The sequence below is a fragment of the Pholcus phalangioides genome, unplaced genomic scaffold (assembly GCF_987345545.1).
Source record: "Pholcus phalangioides strain wild (caught in Gottingen) unplaced genomic scaffold, Ppha-v1.0 ptg000004l_1, whole genome shotgun sequence".
Lineage (NCBI taxonomy): Eukaryota > Metazoa > Arthropoda > Arachnida > Araneae > Pholcidae > Pholcus > Pholcus phalangioides.
In genome coordinates this window covers 26,733,830-26,761,726 of record NW_028301597.1, presented here as the reverse complement: position 1 = coordinate 26,761,726, position 27,897 = coordinate 26,733,830, and the positions used below count along the sequence as shown (strand labels likewise).

Genomic DNA, 27,897 nt, shown 5'->3' with positions numbered 1-27,897 from the left:
CCCCCCCCTGAGAATTTGCTGCTGGGGAAATTGCTCCCTCCCTCTGATTCCCGCTCTGAATTTTGGCATTCATTCAATTCTTGGACGAATTGCTACAACTGCTAATATTAATAAAAATTAATGCTGACATGCAAATCATGAAATTTGCAGTTATTTTTTCTTAAATGAAGTCTTCGATAATCCAGTTTTAAAATTTCAAGCAGAAATATTCATAATTGATAAATGTTATAAATGTGCTGTTGTATTATTATTATGTGCTGCTGTGTATAAGGATATATTTTTTTAATGGATCGATATGAAAGTTTTTAATTTCATACTATAAATGTCAAATAGCCATGATAAATTCTTTCCATGTTTGAATTTATTTTAAAGTGTTCATGTCAATCTTCTTATCTGTTTTTACGCAGCAGTTGCTATGTACTGTTTCACTTTTTGTCCAACAAATGACATTGGGCCACTGTTCCTCAGTATCAGGTCATGGAACTCACGAATATCAAACTTGGTACCTGAAAATTATATATTCAGTTATTTAATATAAAGAATCACAATGTATCAGATTATGTCAACGACCAGAAGGACATTCTGACCGAAATGAATGTACACATGAAAAGTATCAAGGGCTTTACTTACCCATAGCATTTTGAGCTTGTTGTCTGAACTGCTTGAACTTGACTTCCCCGTACTTATATGAGCATGCCTGTGTAGGTTATGAAAACATGGGAGAAAAATATCAAGGGCAAAAATCTAAATTATCAAGTATTCAGTATGCCAGGGCTTGATAAATCCCAGGTGGCCATGGCAACTCGGAAATCAGTATTGGTGCCTATACGTGATTGTCTAAGGATGACGCACTTCTTTCTGAAGTTTTCTGATTTCGTTGCAGTATTCCTTTTAACATGCTAAAGAGTTATCAAGTTCCAGAAAAGTCAGGAGAAAAATTATTTAGGACCATTTTTTTTCTTCTGCAAAAAAAAACATGCTTGGCTTTTGTGTAAATTTTTGATTTGTCAAGCCCTGAAGGATACACTTCATTCTTTATTGAAATACATTACAACAGCAAAAGCTAAAATTTACCTGTCCAGGCCAAGTGATGTACCTATCCACTTCTTTCTCTATGTTGCCAACAGTTGAAGCTGAGTTTTTAGCCATATAGTCAATTGCCTGTTGTCGAGTCCAACTACCAAAAAATCAGTCATTACATCAATAAGCGCAATTGTAAATACAAATTTCAGTAATCTTAATTCACTTTCTTTAACAAATCATGACCTTGTTATTTCAAATTGCAAATTTTACGATTGTTCACAAATGAAAGGGGGCGATATGTGTGAATATTATGATGTGTATGAAACAGGAATAAAAAATTCATACAGCTAATTTTTTGGCTAGAATCAAACTGCAACCAATTTACATACATATTCTTCAAAAACATTGCATTATCACAAAGCTTCCCTTACACTCTAAGCTCCTGGGCCCATGTAGGAGTGGAGCTAATTGATTGTTTCATGTTATGCTAATGCTACTGTCTATCTTCCATGTTTTGAACGAAGATGGTAAATTCTTGAATTTTCATGTTATGTTAGTATCGTGTTAAAGGTTTGCCTGCTATCCCCAAAGACACTTTCGAATGGGGGACTGGTTTTCATTCACACCTTGAATTTGGAAAACCGCATAAAACAAAGTTCAGCCGACCACCACTATGTAGCTAAGTGATGGTTTGCTGAAGTTAGTTTTCTGCGGTTTTCTCCAAATTCAAGGCGGGGGGGGGGGGGAGAATGGGTCATGCTGGAAAATGTGTGTGTGCTGTGAACGTAACGAAGTTCGTTTCTGTGCAATGCTCGTATAGCGCTGCCATCTACCATCAATTTCTCAAACTGTGAATGAATTTTAATGCTTGACTGATTGTACCGCTGTAGGCCTGTTGCTTTCTGTGGCGAGACTTTTTAACGGGCTCGCATTCCCTCCTCGAAGTTGGGAACCACAGAAAACCAACTTCATCCGACCATCACTGCGGCGATGGTGGGGTTTCGAACCAGTATCCTCGCAATGAGAGTGCAGCGCGAGGCAAAGACGACTTCACGGCAGCGCTACAAAGTACTGAAAGTGCTCGAGCACCCTAGGCTCAGACTCCAACTACTTTTTTGCGTTAGTTTATGCAATTCGCAATAATTCATGTGTATTTACGAATCAAATAGCTTACCCAAAAGCGTGTATTCCAGTGTCTACAACCAACCTGCAGGCTCTGAATATTTCCTCCGAAAGATGGCCGTACCTAGATAGAGTAGCAAGAATTTTAATCAATGCATTTTCCTGGATAAAATATTGGTTGGGTGTATATATAAAATATGGAATCCATCTGCAAATTAAATTCTCGGCGAAATGCTTCGTCAATAGACTTTTTTCAAAGCTAATGTGATTATCTATCACTAAAATCTTCAATAAATACTATGAAATCCCGATATGACGGTACTCTTTGGATCAAGAAAAAAATCGTTGTAGAGGGATTATCGTTGTTTCGAGAGGCAGCACTTTAACATTAGAGTGTAGGAATTTCTAAAGACTTGAATATCATAGACAAAAATATCGTTGTGGAGCTATTTATCGTTATATCGAGTATTGGTGTAGCGTTGTTTCACTGTAATAATTATTTTTTTGATTGATCTCGATTCCCCTGTTTTTCACAGCTATGCAATCTTCCCGTCGTGCTTTAAGCGCATTCCTGAAGAACAAGGGAGTCTAAATCATACATGCTCAACCCATAGCCCACAGGACCTATAATTTTGTAAATATGAACTAAAGCTGGGTTGTCCTAGGAGTAGAATTTCTGCGTCGTGTGCAGCGTGAAAACGCTGATTGGTTAAAAATTTGAAATTCAGATTTTTTTTTACCAATCAGCGTTTTCACGCTGCACGCGCTGCAGAAACCTGCTCCTAGGAAAACCCGGCTTAAGCAGAACATTTGCAGATCATTTAAGCGGCCCGCTGTGCATTCCCACATCACTCAAGTTACCCGCGGCATATTTAAGTATTACACTTGAATAAACTGCGACACCGTTATAGAGCACTTAAGCGGCCGTGGTGCAGTTCCCACATTACTTAAGCAGCTGGCGGCATTTATAGATTCACATTTACAGATCGCTTAAGGTACCCACGGCAGAGGTTTCGTATTATTTGAGCGGCCATCGTTGCAATTCCACATCACTTATGTTACCCGCGGCACATTTTTAGATCACTTACGTCTATGGTTTTCCGACACTTTGATATGACGGACCCCTTGTAATGAAGGCCAATGCACCGCAGACCACAGGTTGGGATTTAAGTAATTCGCGGCACATTTAGAGATCACGTGACTTGCGGTTGATTTGGTAACTATTCGGTGATTATCCCCTCTTCCCCCCCCCCCCATATAATATTTGAACCACTCGTGCCCCCCTTGGGCGTTAAATTTTGAAAAATTCCTCCTTAGTGAGTCTCTGCATTACAGAATAAAAAATACTGACTGAATTTCATATTTATAGCTTCAGCGGTTTCGGCTTGGCGATGATCAATCAGTCGGGGGACCCTAGGCGGAGATTGACTTGGAAGTCTGGGGGGGGGGGGGGCACGATGATGTCAGCTCATATATACATTAGATCAGTCGACTCCACCTTTGACGCTGGGGGGACAATGCCCCCCCCCCCCCGTATCTCCGCCCATGCGGGGGACATGCTATCTTATGTAGCTTTAGTAAAAACCCTCTTAACAGACAACCCCTCTCTTACGACCGAATAATAATTTCCCCTTGTATAATGTATGCATTTCAAACCCCTGATTAATGGTCACCCGTTTTTTTTTTTACGGATGAATTTTTTTTGTCCCGCCGGTATCCGCAGTAGAGAAGTTTTGCGATTTGGCTTTAAAAAAATGTCTTTGAATAATTGGCTTTGAGAGACAAAGCATAACAAAAATTTGATGCCATACTCAGGGCTCGGCACGGGTCACTTTTTTCCCTAAAAGTCACTTTTTTAGAAGCTGGTCACTTTTATTACCTATTTTCGGGCCCAGGTCACTTTTTCCACTTTTTTTAGCAAAAAAACCTCGGTCTCGCGCGCTTTTCGGCTGTCAGTGTTTTTCTTTTCTTCAAGGAGGAACTTGACCGGTTCAAGGTCGCTAATTTCCTCCCTCCCTTCATTGAACTACGATCGTACAAGGAACCCCTATATATATATATGAAGGCGTCTTAATCTTCCCAGGAGCATACCGTGTGACGTCAGCATAACTTGATTTCAAGGCGCTTGGAAAGAAAGCTCCTTATAGTTAAGAGTCGTCATTTTATGGAAAAGCCGGTCGGAAAAAAATAGCGTAAAAGGCGTATTTACAACAAAGAATTTTTTCCCCTCCTCTACTACCATTCTTTCTTATTTCCCCACTCGTTCTTTCATTTTCATCTTATTTTAAAATTGATCCTTTATTTTATTTGTTTTAAAAAGTTTTAGCCCTAAGGGCCGAATTCCTTTCTTGGAGCATCGAGCAAGTTACATTTGTTGTTTGTTCTATCGTTACTTTCATTAATTTTTTTTAATATTTGAAATGACGATTTAAAGGCTCATTTACATTGAGCGAGTTTATAAAGAGAGCCCATGCAGAAACTGACTTACGCGCAGCGGGAGAATACCAAAGCGCGCATATTAAAGATGCGTACTATTAATACGTATTAAGCGTATTATTAGTACGCTTTGGAGAATACTCTTGTAGCTGGCCAACGTTAAAGAAGCTCGCAAGTATTTTGAATTTACTTACAATAAAAAAAATATCATCCGACTGAAAATCGCGATCTATCTAGAAATAAAATTCGTACTATTTTTCTAACTGGATTTAAATCTCAGCAAGAAACCGTAGCCCCAGATATGATCAAAAGGAGAACTATTTATGAAAAGATCACAGAATCCTGCAATTCAACGTCTATGGAAGGATGACGTCGCTCTCTGCTACCATACGAAGGTTTTTAACAACTGGCTGTTGCGAAGATATATTTTGGAAAGAGAGAAAATTCAACTGCCCCTGCTAGGAATCGAACCCACGTCCTTTCACTTTCCGGTTGAATTTTCTCTTTCCAAAATATATCTTCACAACAGCCAGTTGTTAAAAACCTTCGTGTGGTAGCGGAGAGTGACGTCATCCTTCCATAAGTCGCCATCTGATGGCAACGTCAGCAGTTGTGAGCTTGGCCTGAGTCTGGTCTGGCCGACAATGTACGGTCCTTTTCAGTGTACACGAGCTCCAAGGAAAGATTCGTTGCCTCTGTAGTCTAGTGCGTTCACCCGGAAAGTGAAAGGACGTGGGTTCGATCCCCCGCAGGGGCAGTTGAATTTTCTCTCTTTCCAAAATATATCTTCGCAACAGCCAGTTGTTAAAAACCTTCGGATTCAACGTTTAGTTTAACCAAATCAGATGAAAATTGGTCATCAGGCTGATGAAAACTCAGTTAACGTGCATGCGAACCGTACATAGAGGCGGATTTAACTGTGGGCACACTGACCGCGCCTTTGGCCCTTACTTTATACTTTTTTCCTAATTTAAGGGGCGTAATATTAATTTTTTTTTAAGCCCGGGGCCGTCATCAACTGACCTTTATCCGCTTCTGGTCGTAACTTAATTTAGAGCATCTTCACGATGCTGATTGTTGACTTAATATCGACATATTGCGCTCCATTCTCGGTGTTGTGTAAAAAAATCCCCTTTTCAGACCTCGGAAGTTATTACAACGTTTTTGTCTCGAATCGCTGTTATGACCGCAATATGAGAGGGCGGGGTCTGGTTCCACGGGTGTTGAACGAGGAAGGGTGCCGAGTTTACTCTTTTTTCCGTTATTAAAAATGGATACCGGCCCCGGGCGATAGTAAATTTTCGTACGTACTTGCGGCCCGGGTTGCTACATACCGTGATCAAATCCAAAACTGGGGGGGGGGGGAACAATGCCTCGAATGGAATTTTTGATGGAATGGTATATTTAAGAAAAGGAAATAAATTCCTTTGCAAAATTATCGAATTTTGACAGTCGAGGGGCAGTAAAATTACATTTCCCCTCCAGAAAAAATATCGTATTACGGCCATGGTAAATCGAGTGCCCCGGGTGGGGGCGAATTCACTGTTTTTGTTCTTTGAAAATTACGGGAGGAGTCCGAGCTAACGTGGCGACTTTATTCGCGCTAAAATAGGTAGCCCTGACAGCAGCATCCATAAACTCTATCAACCGCATTTATAAAATTCGTATGTCGTTGATTCGATTTTTGTGTTCATTTTATCCTAATTTTCCGTATTTCCCGATATATTTCTATCGATTTTCGCATATTGCCGCATATTTGGTTGATTCATGTTATAAATTATATATTTTTTTGTAATTTTATGTTCCCTTTGTCAGCCATCTTGAATTGACCGCCGCAAAACGGCGATTGGTTGGCGCGGAAAAAAGTCGCCACGTTGGTGCTTACAAGGTTCATGGGAAATTTACCGGGGAAGACCGCGGAGTCTTTTTCTGTTAAAAATTACGGGGGGGGGGGGCAAAATTATATTGTTTCTGGGTAAAGTAGTAAATGTTTTTTTTGCAGGGGTGTATGTTGTGTGTAAAAAAAAAAGGAAAATATATATTTACAAATTTTTCTCTCAAAAACCAAACAATTTCAAAACTGATTTGTTTTCTCCCTCACCCAAGGGCAGTATTATTTTGGAGCCTCCTCCGCCTGTAAAAGAGTAGACCCACCCACCCTTCCCAGTCCAGCCATAGGTGCAGATAGACTTGAAGGTCTTAGAGGTGCGGCAGATGACAATTGATATACATCATGTATACATCAGTAGGCTCTGCCATTGACGTTGGGGGGAGGATGGATTGCCCTCCCTCAACGTATAAGGGGCCGTTCAAGCATTACGTAAGCAAATTTTTAGCCATTTTTGACCCCCCTCCCTCCCCCCTATTGTCAGCAAAATTTCGTCATCAGCTCTGCCCCTCTGAATCCTAACTCGTATTTTCATAAAGGGTGGTTGATGACGTAAGCATTATCGAAATCCCCCCTCCCCCCTTGTCATCAAAAGTCAGCAAGTCAGAACCCCCTCCCCCCTCCATCGATGATGACGTAATACTTGAACGGCCCCTAACAATTAAAATAATTTAGTTAATTTAATAATTTAAATGATTTATTTAATTCAGTAGTTTAAGTAATATTTTAATTTAATAATTTAAAATAATATTGTTAAAAATGTAATTTTAGTTTTTTTTTAAATCAATCATTATAGTAAATTTCTTAAAATTTGTTGGAAGATATTATACAAACCTCATTATGTAAATCAATTTGTACTAGTTAAAAAAAGTTTGAGTACATTTCGTATACTGTCATTCATAGCATAACATAATGAAAAATTCACTAGGATGTAGAAGGGACAAATTCTCTCATCAAATTTTGTGTTATTTCATTTTTTTTCCCTTCTTTGAATGTGAAAATTTTTTCCCGTTTTGAAGTTTTTCCTGCTTAAATTGATTTTAAGATGGGTTGTGGATAGCAATATGGGCCATTCAAGTATTATATAAGCAAATTTTTAGCCATTTTTGACCACCACCCCTCCCCTGTCAGCAAAATTTCGTCATCAGCTCTGCCCCCCTGAATCCTAACTCATATTTTCATAAAGGGTGGTTGATGACGTAAGCGTTATTCAACCTCCCCCCTTGTCATCAAAAGTCAGCAAATCGGAAACCCCCTCCCCCCCCATCTATGATGACGTAGTACTTGACCGGCCCCTATGGGGGGGGGGAAGGCATTGCTACTGTTACTTAGAAAGGATGTAATGTTACTCTCTCACACATAGTTGTTGATAAATTTGATAAGTTATTCAAAACTTTTCTGGTTAGCAGAATGCATTCGAGTTTGATTTATTTCACACTACTATATGTAAAAAAAGCAATTTCGATGAGCTCCATTGAAATACAAAGTTGAGTGAAAACTAAATTCAATTTCAATTCATTCAATTTGGTAATAATCAAAATTCATTGTCCATTTGGTCTCTTTCTAAAATTATTTTGGTCACTATTGGGTCACTTTTTAAACATTTTGGTCACTATTTGGTCACTTTTTTAAATATTTTGGTCACTATTTTCACTAGTTTTGAGGCCATGATCCGTGCTGAGCCCTGCATACTTACAGCATGTAAGGATCCTCATATAATCCCAATTCGTTACCGAGGAACTCGCTGTATAAAGCCCATCCCTGAAAGAAACAAAATTGGATCTTCTTATATTGCTCACAAAATAGAATATTTTAGAGGGATGAGAAAACATTGAATGAGTGATTTTTCTCTCTAAATGTTATGTATAAAATTAAAATTTTTTTTTGCATAAAACGAGTTGTGGTCAAAAAGAATAAAAATTACTCCCGATTCTTTTTAATGGTGCCCGAATCAAAAAATAAAAATGAATTAAAATTTGCACCTACTCTTTGTAGTACAGTCGAACCCCGTTATAGTGAACCGTCTGCACCAATAAAAAGTTCACTATAACTCAAGGTTCACTATATCCAAATTTGTTGAGGTATTGAAGTTAGTTAATTAGGTGTTCACACAGTGTTGAGATCACTGAAAAAGCGAGATTGAACTGTATTTGAATGAAAATTCGCTGGGATAGCGGTGATTGAAATGTTGATTTTTGCCACTTTTGTACGTGCTGAAGTCTTAAACAATTTGAAGACATCGAACAGGGTTAAAAATTAAGAATTTTGACTGCCGGTATCTCGACGAATTTTCATTCGAATTTCATCATGTGAATTTTGGTATACAGTTCTCGCCGCTTATTATAATCACTTTTAGTCTGAGGATTTTTGGTTTCATTAACCCTCCAACAACACAAACAGCCGCGGTCAACGCGAGTATCGCGTTTCACGTTTTCTGTAACATTTCGCGTGGTACGCTATTATTGTGTTCTGTATATATACATAGAGGATAAAAATACCCCACTTTTTTTTTTTTTGGTACGGAAAAATTCATAAACAACCCGCGGCTGAGTATAACCGGCAAATCAAGAACTAAAATTAAAAATGCGTATTTTTGAATAAAAATTTTGTAAAGCAAAAATATAATGGATATTTAAGCATATAATTTCTGTACAGATGAATCGATACGTTAATTTATTAATTATTTAATACCAATTAAACTAGCATGTGCAGGTAGTTTTTATACAAATGTTCTAAAAAGGAAGTTACATGCCTTAAATTTTCTTGAAGACTTGGATTAGTCTTTGTGCCATAATATGTTATTTCCTGAATAAAACCGGGATTCCACTGTAAAAGTTAGGCTAGGATTGTTAGTTGGACAATTAGTTGGGCTAGGATTTTGTGCTCTAAAAACTTCTATAAAATATTCATTTATGCTTTAAAGAAAACTAAATATGCCCTATAAAACGAGATATTTCCTAAAAACATTTTCATTACGTCAAATAACATTAGTTTTAGCAAAATAATATGATAATGAGAATAAGTGTTGATGTTGTCTAAACTATTTTGAACTATTACTTATTGGTATAAACAAAAATTCTTCCCTTTACATCCCCATCTCAAGTCAAAATTTCCCTTTTAAACAAATTTTTCTCCACAAATTCAGAATTAATGTGCTGCCATCTATAGGTGAAAATACCTAGGCTTCAGAAAAGCACAAAATTAAAAATAATTCTTTTTATTTGACAAAAACTCTAAAAAATTCCCCCATTTACCAATTTTTCCCACGAGTTACCATAACCGATTCAGATGATTAATATATTTACAGCCACACACCAGTGTCGTTGAAGGGCTAGTATTTTTATGCTCTAACAATTCAATGTCATTGCTGATTGGTTGAAAAACCTGAGTTTCAGGATTTTTTACCAATCAGCAACGATTCCATTTTCAATGCATTAAGTCCTAGCCCTGCAAGCTCTCGTCAGAGGCGAGAACCGGAAAAACCAGTCTGAAGCGGGATTGGAATAGAAAGGAAAAATTTTACTTTGTATCGAAAATTATTTAATATGCAAAATATGCCTTAAATTTTTGAAAATAGGCTCTATCACGTAAAAATAGCGGAATATGCAAAGACATAAAAATCTGAGCCCTACTGATTAGTTACATCTTTTGATTTTATGGTTTATGCATGGATTTTTTCTTGGACCATTTGCCCTTTGAAGTAGTAAATTGCCCATGACGGTGGTCGACCAGGGTTGTACCAACACCTAAAGCAGAAGGAGCTCAGCGGAATAAGTAATTGTAACAGTTGTTTCCGTTTTTAAATTTGTTAATACGTTTTTTCTTACCTCCACGAAAGCATTATTTGCACCTGGAAGCAAATTCTTTCTGAAATTCGGTAAGTCTGATTGTTCTTTCGAATATGCTATCTGAAGAAAAGAGAAGAGAAAATGGAGGGAAAAAAATTGTATATTTAAAATGTTAATAATTGTTTATTATATTATAAAAATGTTTAATATTATAAAAATGTTTAATTTGTTACACAATTACAATTGTTTAATATAAAAATGTTCGGATATTGTTTCAATATGATCGCCATGTGTAGGGTGACCATACGTCCCGTATTTCCCGGGACAGTCCCGGTATTTTCTGTTTTTTTGGCCGTCCCGACTTTTTGGCAAAAGTGTCCCGGTTTTTCCCGTATTTTACACGAAGCCTACTTGAATTTTTATTCTTTATTGAAGTCAAAGATTTACATTATTTTTCAACTCAGAAATTATTTTATGATAATTACAACTATATATGAGAATATTAATGTCCCACATTAGCCATGGTGAACGTTTTTTTTTCGTGGAATACATTTTAATCCACTGCTATTTGTAGTAATGCATCATTTCCTGCCATTGTGATTTTCCGTAATTTCAACAATATTTGGCAACTTTGTTGGTTTTGGCGTCATTTTTGGCGATAATTGGCGATGTCCCGTATTTGGAATCCCGATGTCCCGTATTTCTCTCGAAGAAATATGGTCAGCCTAGCCATGTGTAAACAACTCAAGGAAACTGACTCACTTGCAGGTGGTGTCCGGGAATGCCTTCATGTAGAGAAAGTGTCACAACATCATATTTTCTCCTGAAAATGAGAAAAATATGATTCTTACTTAGTTTCATAAAATATGTTTTTTTTCCTCTCTAAGGCCGATATTACATTATAAAAGTTTGATAAAATCCCTTTTATAAAACTTGAAAAATCTAACCAATAAGGTTATTGGCTACATTCTAGAAAATGCAACCGGTGACCTTATTGGCTGAATTTTTCAAGTTTTATAAAAGGACTTTTATCAAACTTTTATAATGTAATACCGGTCTTAGTGACATTTCATTTATATTACTTTCTCTGCACTTACTGGTCTTTCAAAGTTGAAACATCCAGATAGAATGTACCGGTAGATGAGGCTCCGACACCTGAGCCTGGAACATAGAAAGCTTTTGGGCCTCCAGCCATGAAATCCGGTGCTTCTTTCACCCTGTTAATGTGTTAAAATATAACTCTAAATTAAATTAATAGTAATGTGGCGTGTTCTAGAACTCTTCCCGCTGAAATTAGAGGGTTGACAATACAAAGACAATTTGTTTTCAATAGAACCTAAGGTCACAATACTCTTATTCAAGGGATATGTTCATTTCCCCATTTCATAAGTCGCCAAAATATGGCAACCATGTTCATGTCTTGAGGATTCACAGGGAAATTTCTTCCAATCACAGAGGTTGAAAAATCGCCTCCTTCCTTTTTGATGGTACTATTATGTGTATATCTGAAGGTGAGTTTTTTCCTCTTACTCCCAAAGGGCTATTTTAAGTATTTTTTCCTCCCTTTTTGGTGCTATTGGCTTAAGTTTCATGTTTAAATTCGAATAAAAAAAATCGAATTCTTTTGTCACGTAAGTTGAAAAATTGTCTCTTCTTCGCTTTTGGAGGTGCTATTATGTGGGAAGGGACGGGGGGGGGGGGGAGAATTTTTTTTCCTTTTTTTTGGCGCCATTAACTTAAATTTCATGTTGAAGTTTAATTGAATAAATTCTTTGTCTTTAAGTGTACCATCACATCTCTCATTTCAGCGGTAAAGTTCTACGCCACCCTGAAGAAACAATTCATACAAAGGCCAACTTGGCTAAACGACTTGAAAAATTCTCCCAGAAATAATTTTTCTTCGTTAAATTCTAGTCTTATTAGTGGGGGAAAAAACATGTATGTGCACTTGACGAGTCTTATTACTAATCTTTACGACAGTGATATTGCTTACTGAAGCTTTTCTTTCGGAATATTTTTGAAAATTTGTGGAAGCTTCGGCCTGATTTTGTTCTCGATCTCATCACGATACGTTGAGAGGGCTTCTTCCTATTGAAATTAGAGCAAAAAAAAAAAAAGATAAAAAACGCTGTAAGTGTATCCAAAATTACATTTTGTTATTGGAGGCAGAAAGATAGATTGGTTTCTAGCATTACCTTCGTTTCAAACGTCAGCGATTTGTTGTTTCGGAGTCTTTCATTGAATTCCAAGGGTGTTATTCGCAGTTTCAAAGACGATATCAGCTGCAACGTTAAAAAACAATATATTTCATTACTCCTTTCCGCGAAAATGAAGAGATATTTCGCTACCTTTAAAGATCTCTTATTTTGGCTAAAACAAGCTCAGCTATCACTAAGGCAAGGTTTGTTCGTTAACATGTTTTCCATCCTTTGCTCAACCAGTCAGATCAACCCAGTGGACGCGGAGTCAACTTATATTCAAAATGTTTTCAATAGAAGGAGAGAGATTGTTTTTTCCCCTCCTTTTTTTGGGGTATATGAGGATTACGCTTGCAGTATAAATAACAGAAAATGCCAAAGTATTTCTCTTCCTCGGTTTTATATTTGTGCTCGGAGTTGAAAGGGAAAGCACTATCATCTGCACAAAATCAGAAAAAAAAATATTGTTGAGAAAAGGTGCGGCATTTTTTACAGAGGGTTTAGTGATTTATTTCCATTGTGGCAGTTATAATGTGGTATCTCAACAATTTTAGCGATAGTTGGCAACTTTACTTTTTTTTTGACAATTTTTTGGCTGTAATTAGCAAATTTTCTTAGCATTTGATAATTTTTTCGCTGCAATTGGCAACTTTATAGGCTACATGCTTTTGAATTTTTTTTTTTTTCTGCAATTTTCGACTTTTGTTGTTTCCTGCAGTTTTTTTTTTTTTTTTTTTTTTTTTTTTTTTTTGCTGCAGTTGGCAACTTAATTCACCTTCGCCAATTTTTTCGGCTGAAATTGACAACTTTACTTTCATTTGACAATTTCTGTGGTGATACGCGTATATGGATTCACATTCAAGATACTTTTCTACCGGAAAACCTTTCTACACGGGCCGGAGGCAGGGTCGTCTTAAGAGCATCATGGGCCTCTGGGCCAAATGATTTTTCTGAGGCCCTCCCTGACAAATTTACATGTTTACTCTGAGAATTTTCACCCAGAGCTCATTTTTGCGAGGCCCCCTCTTCTCTCAAGGTTCCCGAGTGGGCCCATGCGTTAAGACGGCACTGGCCGGAGGTTGTGTACCTCTAAAGGATTATTGTATTTCCTCTTTTGTCTGTAGCTATTTTTTTTTTTAAAAATTTGCATCTAGATTTTTTTGTCTGTTGGGAATATACAGTATTTCTGTCTTGGTATATTTCGCTATGCTGTGTTTGTATATGTTAGTTTCTGCCTTATTTTTCTTCGTTTCTAATTTCATGAAAGTTTTACAATTTTGCTGCAATGTTGGCGTGAACATAATTAAAATGCTTGTTGAGTTAGCTGGTTGACAATTACTTGTGGGGGGAAATAATTACAGAAATGAAAATATATACTTCCTTAACATTCTCATAAGAATAGTAAATACACCAATTTGCATTGCATCACAAAAAAAAAAGTATCAATTTCAATTTATATATATTTTTTAAAGAGGAAGTATTTACAGCTTGCATTCCAGTCTTGATCCTTGCTACCTCGCGTAGTCCCATGTCGTGAATGTCTTTCGAAGAGACATCTGCCGTTACATGGAAATTCAGCAATTTCCCATAAAATTCATTTCCGTTCGTCATTGAGCTTGCACCCTCAGATGTTCTGGTGTTTTTCCTGTAAACCTGTTAGTATGTAAATCGTCAAATATTATAGTTGTTTTTATAAGAAAGTTATATATATATTTACTGCATGTTCTCTATTCTAATTACACTGGGTGTCCTGTAAGTACTAATGCGGAGTTTGTCTCATCAACCGTCCGTCGTAGAAGTATGATTCCAGTTTAAAAAATGCTCAAAAGGCTTTCAGAAATCACCATGCACCAGTTTTGAGAGTGAAAATACAGTGAGTCACAAAATAAAAAAATGTTAATTTTTATATGGTTGCCATGTCCTGATTAGAATTGTTGCCCTGTCTTTCCTGATGCCAACAAAAAAAAATCCATGTTTCTAAGTACAATATTCGCTAAGGTATTTGAATTCAAAAAAATCAGAGAAAAGTTACGAAATAACAGCAAAAACTAACGGACTCACAATGCTCCTTTTCCCCCATTTATACTATTCTGTCCAAACTTTTCTCTGATTTTGAAATGGAATACCTCAGTGAATACTGCACTTAGAAACTTTTTTTTTTTTTTTTTTGGTTGACCTCAGTAGAGACAGGGCCGCTGTGGTGGTCTAGTGGTCATAGTGACGGACTCGCATCGCGAGGATCCGGGTTCAAACCCCACTGTCGTGGTGGGCGGCTGAAGTTGGTTTTCTGCTGTACCCAACTTTTCAAGGAGCGAATGCGAGCCGATCTCTCCGTTAAAAAGTCTCGCCGCCGAGAACGACAGGCCTACGCAGAACGTTACAATTATTCATTCATTACACTTCACTCACTCTGAGTTGAGAAAAAACTCATAATTTAACAAATTTATTGCAGATGGCAGCACTACACATACATAACAAGCATTACACAGAAACAAACTTCACGGAAGGTTCACTATATATATACACACACACATTCCAACATGTACCGATTCGTTTGAAGTTCCGCAGAGGAATATGGACGAGGTGCATGTCTGGTGTAGTAGTAATAGAGACAGGGCAACAACTTTTTAACTGTAAGTTAGAGTACGAGGAGGGACTGTATAAATATTTATAGTTTTTATTTTTTGACATACTGTATTTTCACTCTCAAAACTGGTAGAAGGTAATTTTTGAACGCCTTTTGAGCATTTTTCAAATTGAAACTATACCTCTGCGAAGGACGGTTGATGAGATGAAGGCAGGCCACATCAGCACTTACAGGACACCCTGTATATATATAGATTATAATATCTCGATAATATTTCTTCGTTTGCAGATGGCAATATGCTCGGTACTTCGATTAACGGTCGTTTGATATATGTACTGCGGTTTGGGCATAAATCATTTCAGCTATTTTATCTCAAGAAAAGTGTAAAACTTTGAAAAAAAAAAGTGACAGAGATCAGTTCCGGGCCCTGTCAGCCCCCCCCCCTTTGTGGGGGGCCATGCGTGGCCCATTAGGTTAAGAACCTCTGCACTATACATAGTTTTGCGCTACGTGAATATAGGTGACAGTTATTCACCCAACGTTCAGCATTACGATCTGTCATTTTTTCCCGATGGCAAAAGCGATGTTTGGAAAATGTGTTATAATGTGAGTGTGCGCAGTACATTCTTATGTGAAAGTATAGTCCTAATGCAGTTTAGATAGGCTACATCTGGTGCTTTTTAGGATTTCGACCAAGAGGAATTCCTCCGAATCCAAACAATAATTTAGATAAATTTTAGAACCATAAATTGGAATTTTTTGTATCCGTATCGTAAAATATCGACTCACTGTTTCGATGTAGTTCGCCAAACTCTTGAAACCGGGAATTATGTTGTCGGTGATCGCTTTTTTAGCGTCTTCCCGTATCTTTTGCCTAGAAGAAAATACAATACAGTATTAAAATACAGAAAACGAGGATTTTTTTTTAGGAGAAAATGGAATAATTATCGAAAAGATGTACTGTATTAAGCGGTTGTTATAACACACTGAAGTACTGGTTTTTTCTAATGTCGAACTCACCCAACACCATCTATAGCAGGAAGACTCCGTGCGAAGCTCGTGACGCCACTGAAGTCGCCCATATCACGTAAGGTGACTCGATAAGGAGAGATAATTCTCAGCCCTTATTCTATAGTGGCTATAATTTCACGTATAGTCACTGGATATACTGCAAAAAAAAGGTAAAGCTTTCGCATACGTGGGACTGCTATATATAATGGCTACAGGTGAAATGGACGACTTTAGTGCCGTCAAAACTTCGCGCTGGGGCTTTCTGCTATAGAAGGTGTTGGCCCACCTCGACAATTATATATAGGTTTAATATATAATATTTCTATATATATTAACCCTATTTCTCCTCTAAGATCTACACCAATGGAGACACGACCCTGCCTTCCTTATTGCACGCACAGTGGCGTGAGGCGCTGAAGTAGAGGCATTAGTAGCCTTTCTTTTGATTTCTTGACTTCCTCAATTTCTTTTGATTTCTTGACTTCCTCAATTTCTTTTGATTTCTTGACTTCCTCAATTTCTTTTGATTTCTTGACTTCCTCAATTTCTTTTGATTTCTTGACTTCCTCAATTTCTTTTGATTTCTTGACTTCCTCAATTTCTTTTGATTTCTTGACTTCCTCAATTTCTTTTGATTTCTTGACTTCCTCAATTTCTTTTGATTTCTTGACTTCCTCAATTTCTTTTGATTTCTTGACTTCCTCAATTTCTTTTGATTTCTTGATTTCCTCAATTTCTTATGATTTCTTGACTTCCTCAATTTCTTTTGATGACTTCTTTCTTTTAATTTTTCTCTCAGTGCTTTCCTCTGGGAGTGGTTTAACCAGGGCTGCTTTACGTTTTATATTCCACGGATAATTTGTACCCGTGAGATGAAGTTCACGATACCACCCCCCCCCCTCCCTGTACCAATAAAAAGAAGAAAGATGTGAGCCACGGACCCCCTTTGCAAAATAGTATTCTGTACGCAGCAATGTAAAAACAATGTGAGGTCATTGTTATCTCATCCAAGCTCACGAATTTTAACTAAGTAAATAACTTTTTGGGTCCTTCAGCGTGAATAGGACTACTTTTTGAATTACAAGAAATGGGGGAAAGAGACAGAACTTAACGCCCCCAGATTGCAAAATTTAAGAATAAATCAAATCCCTCGATGCTGACGGAATACTTGAATGACTCCAGAGCTTGGTTTTGGTTTCTTTTCTCATTCTCAAGCGCATACTTTGAGAAACATTCACACCTCGAATTTCATTTGCATTCGTTGATTTCTGCGGCCGCTAGGGGCTCGTATATCGGCAAAGTTATTTTATGACCACCCTGTATTTGTATGATACCTGATAATGTGAGTGTATTTCTATCATTATTTTCCAATTGACTTATTTGTGATTTATTATGTTGGACTTACACTTCCTCGGCTGAACCGACGCCATCTATCTTCTTGAATGGTTCGTAGAAAGCGGAACTCTCCGGGGACACGTCGAATTTCAAGAACGTTTTCTCCAGATCTCTCTGAAACGATAATTGATGATAAATGAACTCGTATAATCATATCGGTTTCCATTGAATTTTTGTTATGACAATCACGCTGATAATAAGTACAGTATAGTTCCATCATTGGAATGATTCGTCTTATTGACGTTATTGTGAAGGAACGACTGGGGCAGTTACCCGGGCTCCCTGCCCAGTACTTGTCTGCATTAGCTAAAACAAGGGTGCTCAACGTTTTGGAGAGTGTGGGGTCCCTTGAGATATCTGAAAATGTGCCACGGGCCGCTTGAGTTGTCTGGAAATGTGTCGCGGGCAATCACTTAAGCGCTAAGAATCGATTAAGTGAATCTATAAAGATGTAGCGGGCCACTTAAGTGATCTGGAAACGTGTCACAGGACACTTAAGTAATCTGCAAATGAACCGAACCACTTAAGTGAACTGGGAGTGTTCTCCGCGGGTCGCTTAAGTGATTTGGAAATTTGGTTAGGATCGCTTAAGTGATCTGGATTTTTGTCGTTGGCAGCTTAAATGATCTGGAAATGTGCCACAGGCCACATTAGTGATTTGGTAATCTTTCGTAGGTCATTTGAGTGGTTTAGTTATTTGTCGCGGACCACATAAGATGACTCCAAGGGCCGCATTTGGTCTGCTGGCCATGGTTCGAGAGCAAGTAGAACTAAAACTTATATCACAACCTTTTAAGACATTTTCGATTGCCTTTTGTAAGTTTCAATAAACAGCGATATCTTTATAACAAAATAATGTTCCCGTCATGTTAAGAAATAGTTGTTTTCTCACCAGAGATCTCTCATGTTGAGTTACGCCTCTTTTGATGCCTTCGTTCATGAGCTCGATCTTTGCTGCTACCTGTGGAAGGAATTGTAGAAGCAAAAGTAGATTGTAATGTAATAAAGGATGAAATTATGTGTGTGTGAGACAATTTACACACAAATATTCTCTTAATTGAAAGTGGCTCTCCCCCAAACGCAAGAGCTGGAAAATTTTCATTGATACGACATATTGTGATTGTATTTCGAGCATAATCCAGTATTTCAAAAGGTGGTGCGAGAAATCGAATTGAAGTTATATTGAGGTTGGAACCTAATACAAGGTGTCTACCATCATGGGAGAAGTCACGAAATGCGAAAAAAGTGACGAAAGTCGAGGACAAAGTCATCGTCCCCCCCCCCCCAAAAAATGAAATAAGAATGAAGGTCCACAGTTTTATTTTTTATGAACTGATTTTCGAATTTTTCTCGACGAGTTCTCGTGCTCAATTCTATTACCGAAATCATATGCCCCTCCCTCTTATCGGTCTTTTCCTCACTAAAGCCTCATAAATGCCCGCGATCGTACAGCGGTGAGACGGTTTTCTCTAGTTTCCCGACCTTCAAAGCGCGAATGAGAATCGGTTTCCGTTTCAAAAAGAAAGAAAAAAAAAAGTGACACAGCGAGTGATAGGAACAACCTGTCACAACAAACACTACTCTTCACCAACTCCGGCTATATCGCTATACTGAAATTTACTGCCGTTAGATTTGGTTAGAAATGAAGGCGCCATCTATCGGTGGTTGCGTCAAGCTAGTTAGATAAAATATCTTATTGTCTAAATCCTTCGCCCAGTTTGAACCTAGGACCTGACGGCAGAAAACAGCTGTTCCAAACAACCAGTGCTGAATGGTCAATGATGTCATATAACGAGCGTTAAATCGTCAATGTCACCAAATAAGTCAAGGAAAAGTCACCGAATTTTTCGCGTTGGGTATTTGGTAGACACCCTGTAATAGTTAAAAGGTGAAGAACCACTATATCTACCATGAAATAGAGTTTTAGCATAGATTTCTCCATATAGTACACGTTACCTGCTGCGGAAAAGAGTTGTATCTCGCGATGAGGTCCTCGCAGTCTTTAACAGTCTTAGTCGGGGCTTCGTCTATCAAGAACAGCAGGTTGGTCTGCGGGCCTTCAAGGAATGACACTGCCAGGAACTGACTGAAGATTAAAAGGAAAGGAAAAACAAATTATAAGCATTGACACGAACTTGAAATTTGTCTTGGAACTGTGTGAAGATTTGTGTTTTTTACCTTCCGACATCAATCAAATTGATTTGGTAACCGAGTTGAATGATCAGGATCTGCAGGCTGTCCCTAGCTGACCCCGTAGTTGAAGGCAATAGCTTTTTGGCTTTGTCCGAGAAATCCTGAAACTTCACCTACGAAACAATGATAAAAAATTGTAAGAAAAATATTCACAAAAGGTGAAAATGCACAGCAACTAAACAGAATACTAGAAACAAGTTCTCCTCCTCCTCCTTCTTCCTAATACCTGACCGATTACTACTTAATTTAAGAACTTTTAGAATGACTTTACGATCAAGGACGTAATATTGCGTCCAAACGCCAATGGAATAAACACAAAGAAGTTCTCTCTGTTTTCTTTCCTCTCCTCATTATCGCGTATAACCCTATGTTTTTTTTTCTTTTCGTTTTTTTCCATATCCTGATACTGATATTTTTCCCCCCCCCCCCACATATATGACGTATCTTTCTACTATATACATGTAAGAGCGAAAGAGAACAGGTAAGTTGGGGGTGAAAAGAGAAATCTACTTTGTACCTACTCTCTTGTCTTCTTATCTATTACTCAGTTTTGCTGTTTCATTTGTTTTTCTCTTCTACTTTTTTTTATTTCTCCTTCTTTTTCCTTTTTCTAATTTTCGGTTAGGTTAGGACAAGGTTACCATATTTACCACCGATTCGTCAAATAGAGATCATCTGAATTTCTTGCCAGTGGCCAGTAAGCGAAACGGTTAAACTAAATATCAGGCAGAAAAAACTTGACAGGCTAGCCATCAACCATTTATTATGAGACACTTTTTTTTTTTTTTACCTCAATTCTCAAACGGTAGAAAAAATACGTATAATGATAGAGAAATTGTTGTGTGATCTATTTAATCACATACTACAACTAAACCATACATGCACCTCGTCCATATTCCTCTTCGGAACTTATAACGAATTGGTACATGTTGGAATGTGCGTGTCCGTGTTGTGAGCCTAATGCGAAGCTTGTTTCTGTGTAATGCTTGTTATATAGTGCTGCCATCTGCCTCCTATTGTTCAAACTATGAATGAAGTGTAATGATTGAAGATTTCGCTATTGTAGGCCTGTTGCTCTCTGCGATGAGACTTTGTTTAATCACATATTGCATATTGAGGTTATTTATAAACACTATACAACTCTTTTTTTCCTCAAAACTGTATAATTCACTATCTAATGCCATATTTCTCAAGCAGGGTTCTCGAAAGGCTCCCACCAGTATGCTCTGCGACAAAAAGTATGGAGTCACCCAGGGGTTCTTAACATTTCTCAGCCGCCACCCAAAATCAACACGATCAGCTTCTCGATTCATGGAAATGTTTGTTTTTCGAAATGAGTGAAATCAGTAGTGCAATAAGTGCATTTACAACAGGCTGTAAGCGGATTTGAATTACTCATCTAGTAAGGTCTTGCGAATCAAGTTCGGATCGTGACCCATAACTCATGAATACTCGGCTGTAAGAGGGTTTTTGCGACCCATTTCGGATGCCACTGCGAATCAATTTTCGATCGTGACCCATAGCTCAAGAATCCACTTCTGACATGGAATTTTTACTGGTAGTAAATTGCCTATAGATGGCGATAGACCTGAGTTGTGCTCGGTTTGAAAGCTCTAGAATCCCTGGCTTTAAGAAGGTTTGTACGACGCATCTCGGATGCACCTGAGAATCAAGTTTGAATCGTGACTCATAGCTCAGCAATCCCTTGCTGTAAGTAGATTTGTACTGCCCATTCTGTTATAGTTTTCAGTCGTGACCCATAGCTCAAGAATCCATGGCTTTAAGAAGGTTTGTACGACCCATTTCGAAAGCCATTGCGAATCAAGTTCAGATAGTAACCGAAGTAACCGAAGCAAATACTATAGTTCAGGGGTGCACAACCTCCGTCCCCCGGCCAAATGCGGCTATCCAAGGGTTTCATCCGGCAGGCGTAAGATGTTCTGGTAGAAAAATATACTATGCACATGAATATTGACTTTTTAATTTTACTCTTTGGCATTTTACAAAAAAGATGTTACACAGGAAGTTAAAATACGCACACGATAAATACCTGGGCTGACCATATTTACCATAAAAATACGGGATATCGTCTAAAAAATTATCAAGAGCAAGTAAAGTTACAGTGCCTAACAAATTGGCAAAGTGGAGTAAAACAGCCAATTACTGGTACAACCAAAAAAAATTGTCAAAGACAAGTAAAGTTGCCAGTTACTCCCTAGAAATTGTCAAAATCAAGTAGAGTGCCATTTTACAGCCGAAAAAATTATCAGAGGCAACTAAAGTTTCCAGCTATCGCTAAAACCGTCAAAAAATTGCGCAATCACGGAAAATGATGGGTACTGCAAGTCTCAAAATGCAGTTCACTGAAAAAAAAACTCATTTTGATAAATATGTGAGATGAATGTATTCATGTGACTATAACTATTTTTGCGACAACTACAGTCATAATTATAAGTAATATAATTTATATAAGTAATGAGAATAATATCTTAATACTTGATTTTCAAAAATTCAATTGAGCGCCTCTTTGAAAATGAGAGAAAAAACGGGACATTTTGTAAAAGAAAAAAATGCGGGTCTTATCGCCACTCTTTATTTTTTAAAATTTCTGGACCGCTGACTGAAAAAAATTTTGCATCCCTGCTATGGTTCTAGTTACAGCAAGGGCGTAGCGGAGAGGGGGGGGTGACTCGGGGGGTCTAGTCCCCCCCCCCCTGAAATGTGTGAAAATGACCGAAAAAAATGAAAAAGATAGCCAAATCTATTGTTCTATCACTTTGGTCCCCCCCCCGAAAGAAATTTCTGGCTATGCCCCTGAGTTACAGAACTACTGTAGTAAAGTGTTTAACAATTAATAAATATGTACAGTTAATAAATGTGTGTTTGCGCGTCAAATATACAGTACAATCAAATATATTCAATAATGCATACTATATAAAAATAATTGACATAATTTCAGACTGTCCTTCTGAAATATAGTATTTGGTTATTATCTCTTTTTACTTTCGATCCCCTCAACGTGAAAAGGCAAATGTGACGATGTCACGATCGATTATTTCAATATGACGAACCTATTAGTAGATCGGCACAGGTGTTACGAATGGTAGGATTCAATTTAAAAAGTAAGCTATAGTATAGGTATTATTACACCAACGCACGTGTGATAACTAAATAAACGAAAAATTATGCCGCACCTTTTTCTCCTCGAAACACGTGACACCGCAGATGGTGAGCTTGTCATTGTGGATGTGTTTGCCTACGGAAGTAGCGTACTCGGGATCGCTCTCCAAGGTGTATTGCCAATATTCTTCGAACAGAGATTCGGCTTCGGAATTGGAGCGTTGGACCAACACCGATTCCTCTACGAGGCCGGTAGACTTGCCGTGAACCTTGAAGAAACAGAAAAAATTCCACGCATTTTCAGTTATGAGTGTGATTAGATATAAGTTTTTTGTTTCAGGTCCAAATGACTTCATAATAATTACGGAATCGTCGGAAAATTATCGGTTGGGGGGGGGGGGAAGAATGACTACGAACAAAATTTAACGCGTACCTGTGAGAAAAGTACAGCGATGGCAACCATCAAAATCCGAGAGGGAACCATCATGTAGCGAAATTCCGCTCTTTTAGGACCAGAATGGTTTCAGGTTCTTGACTGGTATTGACGACGACGTGTCCTGCTCTGCTACCATTTACGAGTATACCTTGAATAGAATAAGATGAAGGAATGACAAAGACTGGTTATTCAGAGAGAGAGGTTTAATTCAGTTCACCATTTATGCCTATACAACGAACGAGTTATCCTGAGACGAATTTTACTGTTAGAGCAATTCATAAAAACAGAGCCGATTTATAGTCTTCTACTCCATGGTAGAGACAAATTTATGATTTGACTCCCATTCGAACTTGCCGCCCTGGGTTCTAACCCGCTCAGCACCCCCTGTAAATACGCCTCTCCTTCGTGGATGTACCAACTATGCTATATATAGTGGCATGGGCGGCTCAAGCTTATCTACCGCCCGGGTGCAAAGCCTCATGTGCCACCTCTAAAGACGACCCTGATGGGAGGCTTATAGCCTAGGGGACCCTAGGATAAACCTCTGATGGTTTTTGTTGTTGGTTTTTTTTTTTTTTTGATATGAACTCACCCACACACAGTTCACCAAGCAAAATGTGCGTGTGACCATACATCTCGCTTTTAAAGGAATCGTCCTGCATGCTTTTTGGAGTAGAATTATTCAACCGTTCTTAATTGTACTAGATAACTTGATGCACGGCACAGCACGGATTGATGAGTCATCACTGTAAAGAGGAACTATAACGAAACGATATCATTAAGAAATCTATTTCAAAAGACATTTCTGGTTCAACCAGGAACCACATGGTTTATAAGCCAAAAAATTATTTCTTTGTCGTTATTTCACCGTTCCGGGAAAAATTACTGGGGGAGGGGGGGGGGGCGCCAAAATGCACGCTTGCCCCCTTTCCTGCCTTGTGATAGCGTACATTCTTGTTTCTGGTATTACGGTCCCGACTACTGCGTTATCTCAAGATCAATAAATCTTGAGAGATAAATTTTCGATCATCCCCCCTCTGGATCCGTGTCTGGACAATGCGTACTCCACCGTACAGCGGTGACCAAATGCTTATGAGCCGACCTACCAAACAGAACAACAGAATACGTCCTCAACCCTCAGTATGCTCCCATCATCCAGGGATGATAAGCATGGCATAGTAGCGTGCTCTGTCATCCTGAGATGATCTGGATTTTTTTTATTTTTAACGTGAAGTTCTTAAAATGACATACAGATGGTGTACGAATTATACGTTCTATCATAAGTTTTGTTTGTTTGTTTGTTTGTTTCAACGAAAGGCGGGTATCCAGGACATCCGAATTCAATCTTTGTTTACCCGAAATCATAGGAGGAAAGAACAAAACAGATGTTCGCCAGGGTTACTAAATGTAGTTTTGTTTCTAGTTGTAGGAGAGCCCGAATCAAATAGGGGACCCCTAAGGAAAATTGTTCAGCATTACCGTATATTATGTATTAATATGGGAATTTTATGATGCTCATGCAAAATATATAAAATCGGGGTTTTTTCTTGAGGCCCCGAAATTCTTTTCGAATACGTCCCCGCATCTGGTAAGGGTGATCTTGATACGTTTTCATATAGCATGTACCTTCCGGGGTGATTTTTGTTCATAATTCATCACTAAATTAATTAATAATCTTTCACCTGGAGCCAGTGCCGGATTTCCCTGCAGGCTAGATAGGCTGCAGCCTAGGGCCTCGAGGTCTGCAGAGGCGTCTCAAAAATCCCAAAGCGTTATTTTTTGGAGAAATTACTCAATGATCAGATTTTTAAAACATAGAAGTTTAGAATTTTGTTATCTCACATCACAAATGTTCACATTGCAAAAAAAAAAAAAGCGAGTCAGTAGTTGACAAAGGATAGCTGGAGTTGGACATATAACGGGCTCCATTACCGTCAACATCTCAGGGCAGGGGCGGTCTTAGGGCAGTGCGACCGGTGCAGTTGCACCGGTCGCACTATGTTTTGTAATAATATCTGACATAGAAATGACAGTCAGTAACTTCTGGAAGTTACGTAGTTCTTATTTATAAAGTTTGGCAGTGAGTGTCTCTTACAGAACCATCAATTTGGCTTGGGGGTATATTTTGTGGCGAGATAGTGTTGCAAGCGGTGATTAAGAGGGCTTTGACACTGAGATTATAGGTGATACATATTTACGAAATCGGACATTGCCCTAGCATCGTTTTTCCCTCTCGTTTGCATTTCATCTCTTTCAAATTATGGTTAATTTTTTCAGTGTTGGTTTGATGATAACCATTATGCAAAGGAACTGTTGTGAAAGTTCGTCCTAGAAATTTTCCGAGTCCCAAGAACGGATTTATTCATTTTACATTGATTCCTATGGGGAAAAATTATTTCTGTTTACGGACGGACTTCAGGAACGAATTAAGTTCGTAAACCGGGGAGGGGTTGACTGTATTTATGGAAGGAAAACAAGTTTGTAATCGGCCATAAACGGTGTAATTGTCTCTGTGATGTACTTAAAATATTACCTTAGTAAGATTAAAACGAAAAGGCAAAACATGCGACACACACACAGGAATTTCTTAAATGCATACATACCGAACCGGTAAGTTTTTGTCAATCCTCGTCAAAGTTGACAATACAAAAAAAAAAACCACACATTTCGTACTACAATATTTATAAATATATTATGATGGGGGGAAAAAATACTATCTCTATTATTATCACAAAATACTGCTTTGTCACAGAAAATTAATAGAATTTGACCCAGAAAAAAAAATCGCATTTACGTAAGCATTATGAAAGTAAACCTTAAAAGAGAGTTCTCAAAGAGAAATAATGATAACCAGATATACGATATCATTTCCGATTACCTTTTCCGTTCGACGACGACGGTGATGATAAGCCGGTTATCCTTTCCGTTTCGATGATTAAAATACGATGAATGTGAAGAGGAGAAAAGAGAAAATAATATTTTTTTGCTATTACCAGAGCAACATGTTAACCACCTGATTCGTGTGACGCCAACTAAGAAAAAGAACCCTTATAACATCAAAATAAGACCGCGTATTTCTCTGGTTATTATGGTACATTATTAGAACCACGTGGTTTATAGCTGAAGAGAACAGGTTTTTTTTTCTTATGCTCATTAATATTATATGATGTATAGCCTGAATGGCCCTTCTGCCTGTAAGTCTTGAAACATGTGTTCATTTCTCCAAATGTATCTCCATGAATATCAATATGATGCGGGCGTATGTTAAAGTCACTTTGTTCTTCAAAGGTCTCGGGTTCATTTCATTTTCTATTTAGTACGTAGAAACGCTGCCGAAATCGACTTGCGAATCTGTCCACCCACCGTGAATATGTTGAACGAATGGATTTGACAGTTTTTTGGCTCCGCATGAAGCGTTTGAGGGTGTTTCAGAGAGAAAAAAGAAGCTTTCATTTAGTTTTTCCGGTTTCACAATTCGTAGAATCTGAAAGTGAAGTCAGTATGTCACACATACTCAACCGATGCCCCTCCCCCGGGGGGGGGGGCAAATGCGGTCCTCGGAGTCATCTGATGTGGCCCGCGACCTCAAATCTAATTTTGTAAAAATGAAATAAGCGGTACATGTTGTACAAATCACCAAAGTTACCCGCGGAGCAAATTCCAGATCACTGGAAGCAGGTGCGAAGGGTGCGGCCGCACTGGCCCGATAAATTCTGGGAGCTGCAAAGCGGAATAAAAATACTTCGATTACATTTTGACTTTAACTTCTTGACAAAATAATCCAAGACAAAGAGCCCCCCCAACATTCAGGCATTGAGCCCTCTGGCCTAAGGTTTGTGAGAAACCCCCCCCCCCTCCCTTCCGCCAAGCCAAGAAGGGACGAGGGAGGGCTGCAGGTAGAACAGGTGTCCCGGGCTAAATCCTTCCCTTAACCACTAATTCATTATTACCCCGAGGAAGGATAAATGCCTGACTTCCAGGCTGGAAGAGTACCTAGTTGTGCGAACAATGGAATGGGTAGATAATTGGTTTGCCAGACCTGACAGCCCTTTCACTGTGGTTTCCTAGCATGCAGATATTTTAGAGCAGAGGTACGCACTGTGGCAACCTATTGGCAAAATTTAGCCTTGAGTGCATTTCAAAAAACTGGCTATCTTTAAATATTGAAATACTTTTGTCATACTTATATATTAATCAGCTATTAGCACTGATGATGGGTATTTCCACTACCTCCTATATTCTACTATCATTTGCATTGGCGTACGCAAAGGGGGGGGGGCTTTGGGGGTACTAACCCCCTACTTGAGCCAAGATTATAGTGTTATTTCGCAGGAAAAAACAGAACCCCCCCCCCCAGAAGGGAAAAAAAATCTGAAACCCCCCCCCCCCGAGAAAATTCTGTGTATGCCGTATGCCTATGATCATTTGTATGTAGGAAGTAGTGGTATGGCCGAATGTGTATCAGTCCTTTTATGTGGGGGGGGGGGGGGGGGCAAGGTTGAATATTTGTACTGTTGCAGGTCCGTTGCTCTCTGTGGCGGGACTTTTTTTTAACGGCGAGATCGGCTCGCATTGTTGCGAAAATGAAAATGCTGCTACCAGTGCTGATAAATGTGCGTGTACGTGTTGTGAACCTAACGTGAAGTTTGTTCCTGTACAATGCTTGTTGTGTGTAGTGCTGCCGTCTGCACCATAAATTG

The 27,897-nt window shown here is 38.4% G+C and overlaps 1 protein-coding gene across 2 annotated transcripts; it reads right to left on the bottom strand.

Moving 5' to 3' along the window:
* Positions 1 to 26,435, bottom strand: LOC149087018 (uncharacterized). 2 transcript variants are annotated; one of them, XM_089231237.1, is made up of 19 exons: positions 26,076 to 26,435; positions 23,195 to 23,345; positions 22,836 to 23,030; positions 19,627 to 19,754; positions 19,405 to 19,534; positions 18,341 to 18,409; positions 17,459 to 17,562; positions 15,832 to 15,916; positions 13,941 to 14,108; positions 12,453 to 12,539; positions 12,251 to 12,345; positions 11,355 to 11,474; positions 11,020 to 11,080; positions 10,297 to 10,377; positions 8,166 to 8,230; positions 2,198 to 2,269; positions 1,075 to 1,177; positions 631 to 697; positions 1 to 506 (listed from the first exon to the last, which is right to left on the bottom strand). In XM_089231237.1, exons 2-19 carry the CDS (start codon positions 23,246 to 23,248, stop codon positions 400 to 402), a joined length of 1,791 nt encoding a protein of 596 aa, XP_089087363.1. In that variant the 5' UTR covers positions 23,249 to 23,345; positions 26,076 to 26,435; the 3' UTR covers positions 1 to 399. The 2 variants fall into 2 exon arrangements, with proteins under 2 accessions (XP_089087363.1, XP_089087365.1); XM_089231239.1 differs by lacking the exon at positions 26,076 to 26,435 and adding an exon at positions 25,801 to 26,029 and having other exon boundaries at positions 266 to 506.
* Positions 26,436 to 27,897: the final 1,462 nt, after the last annotated feature.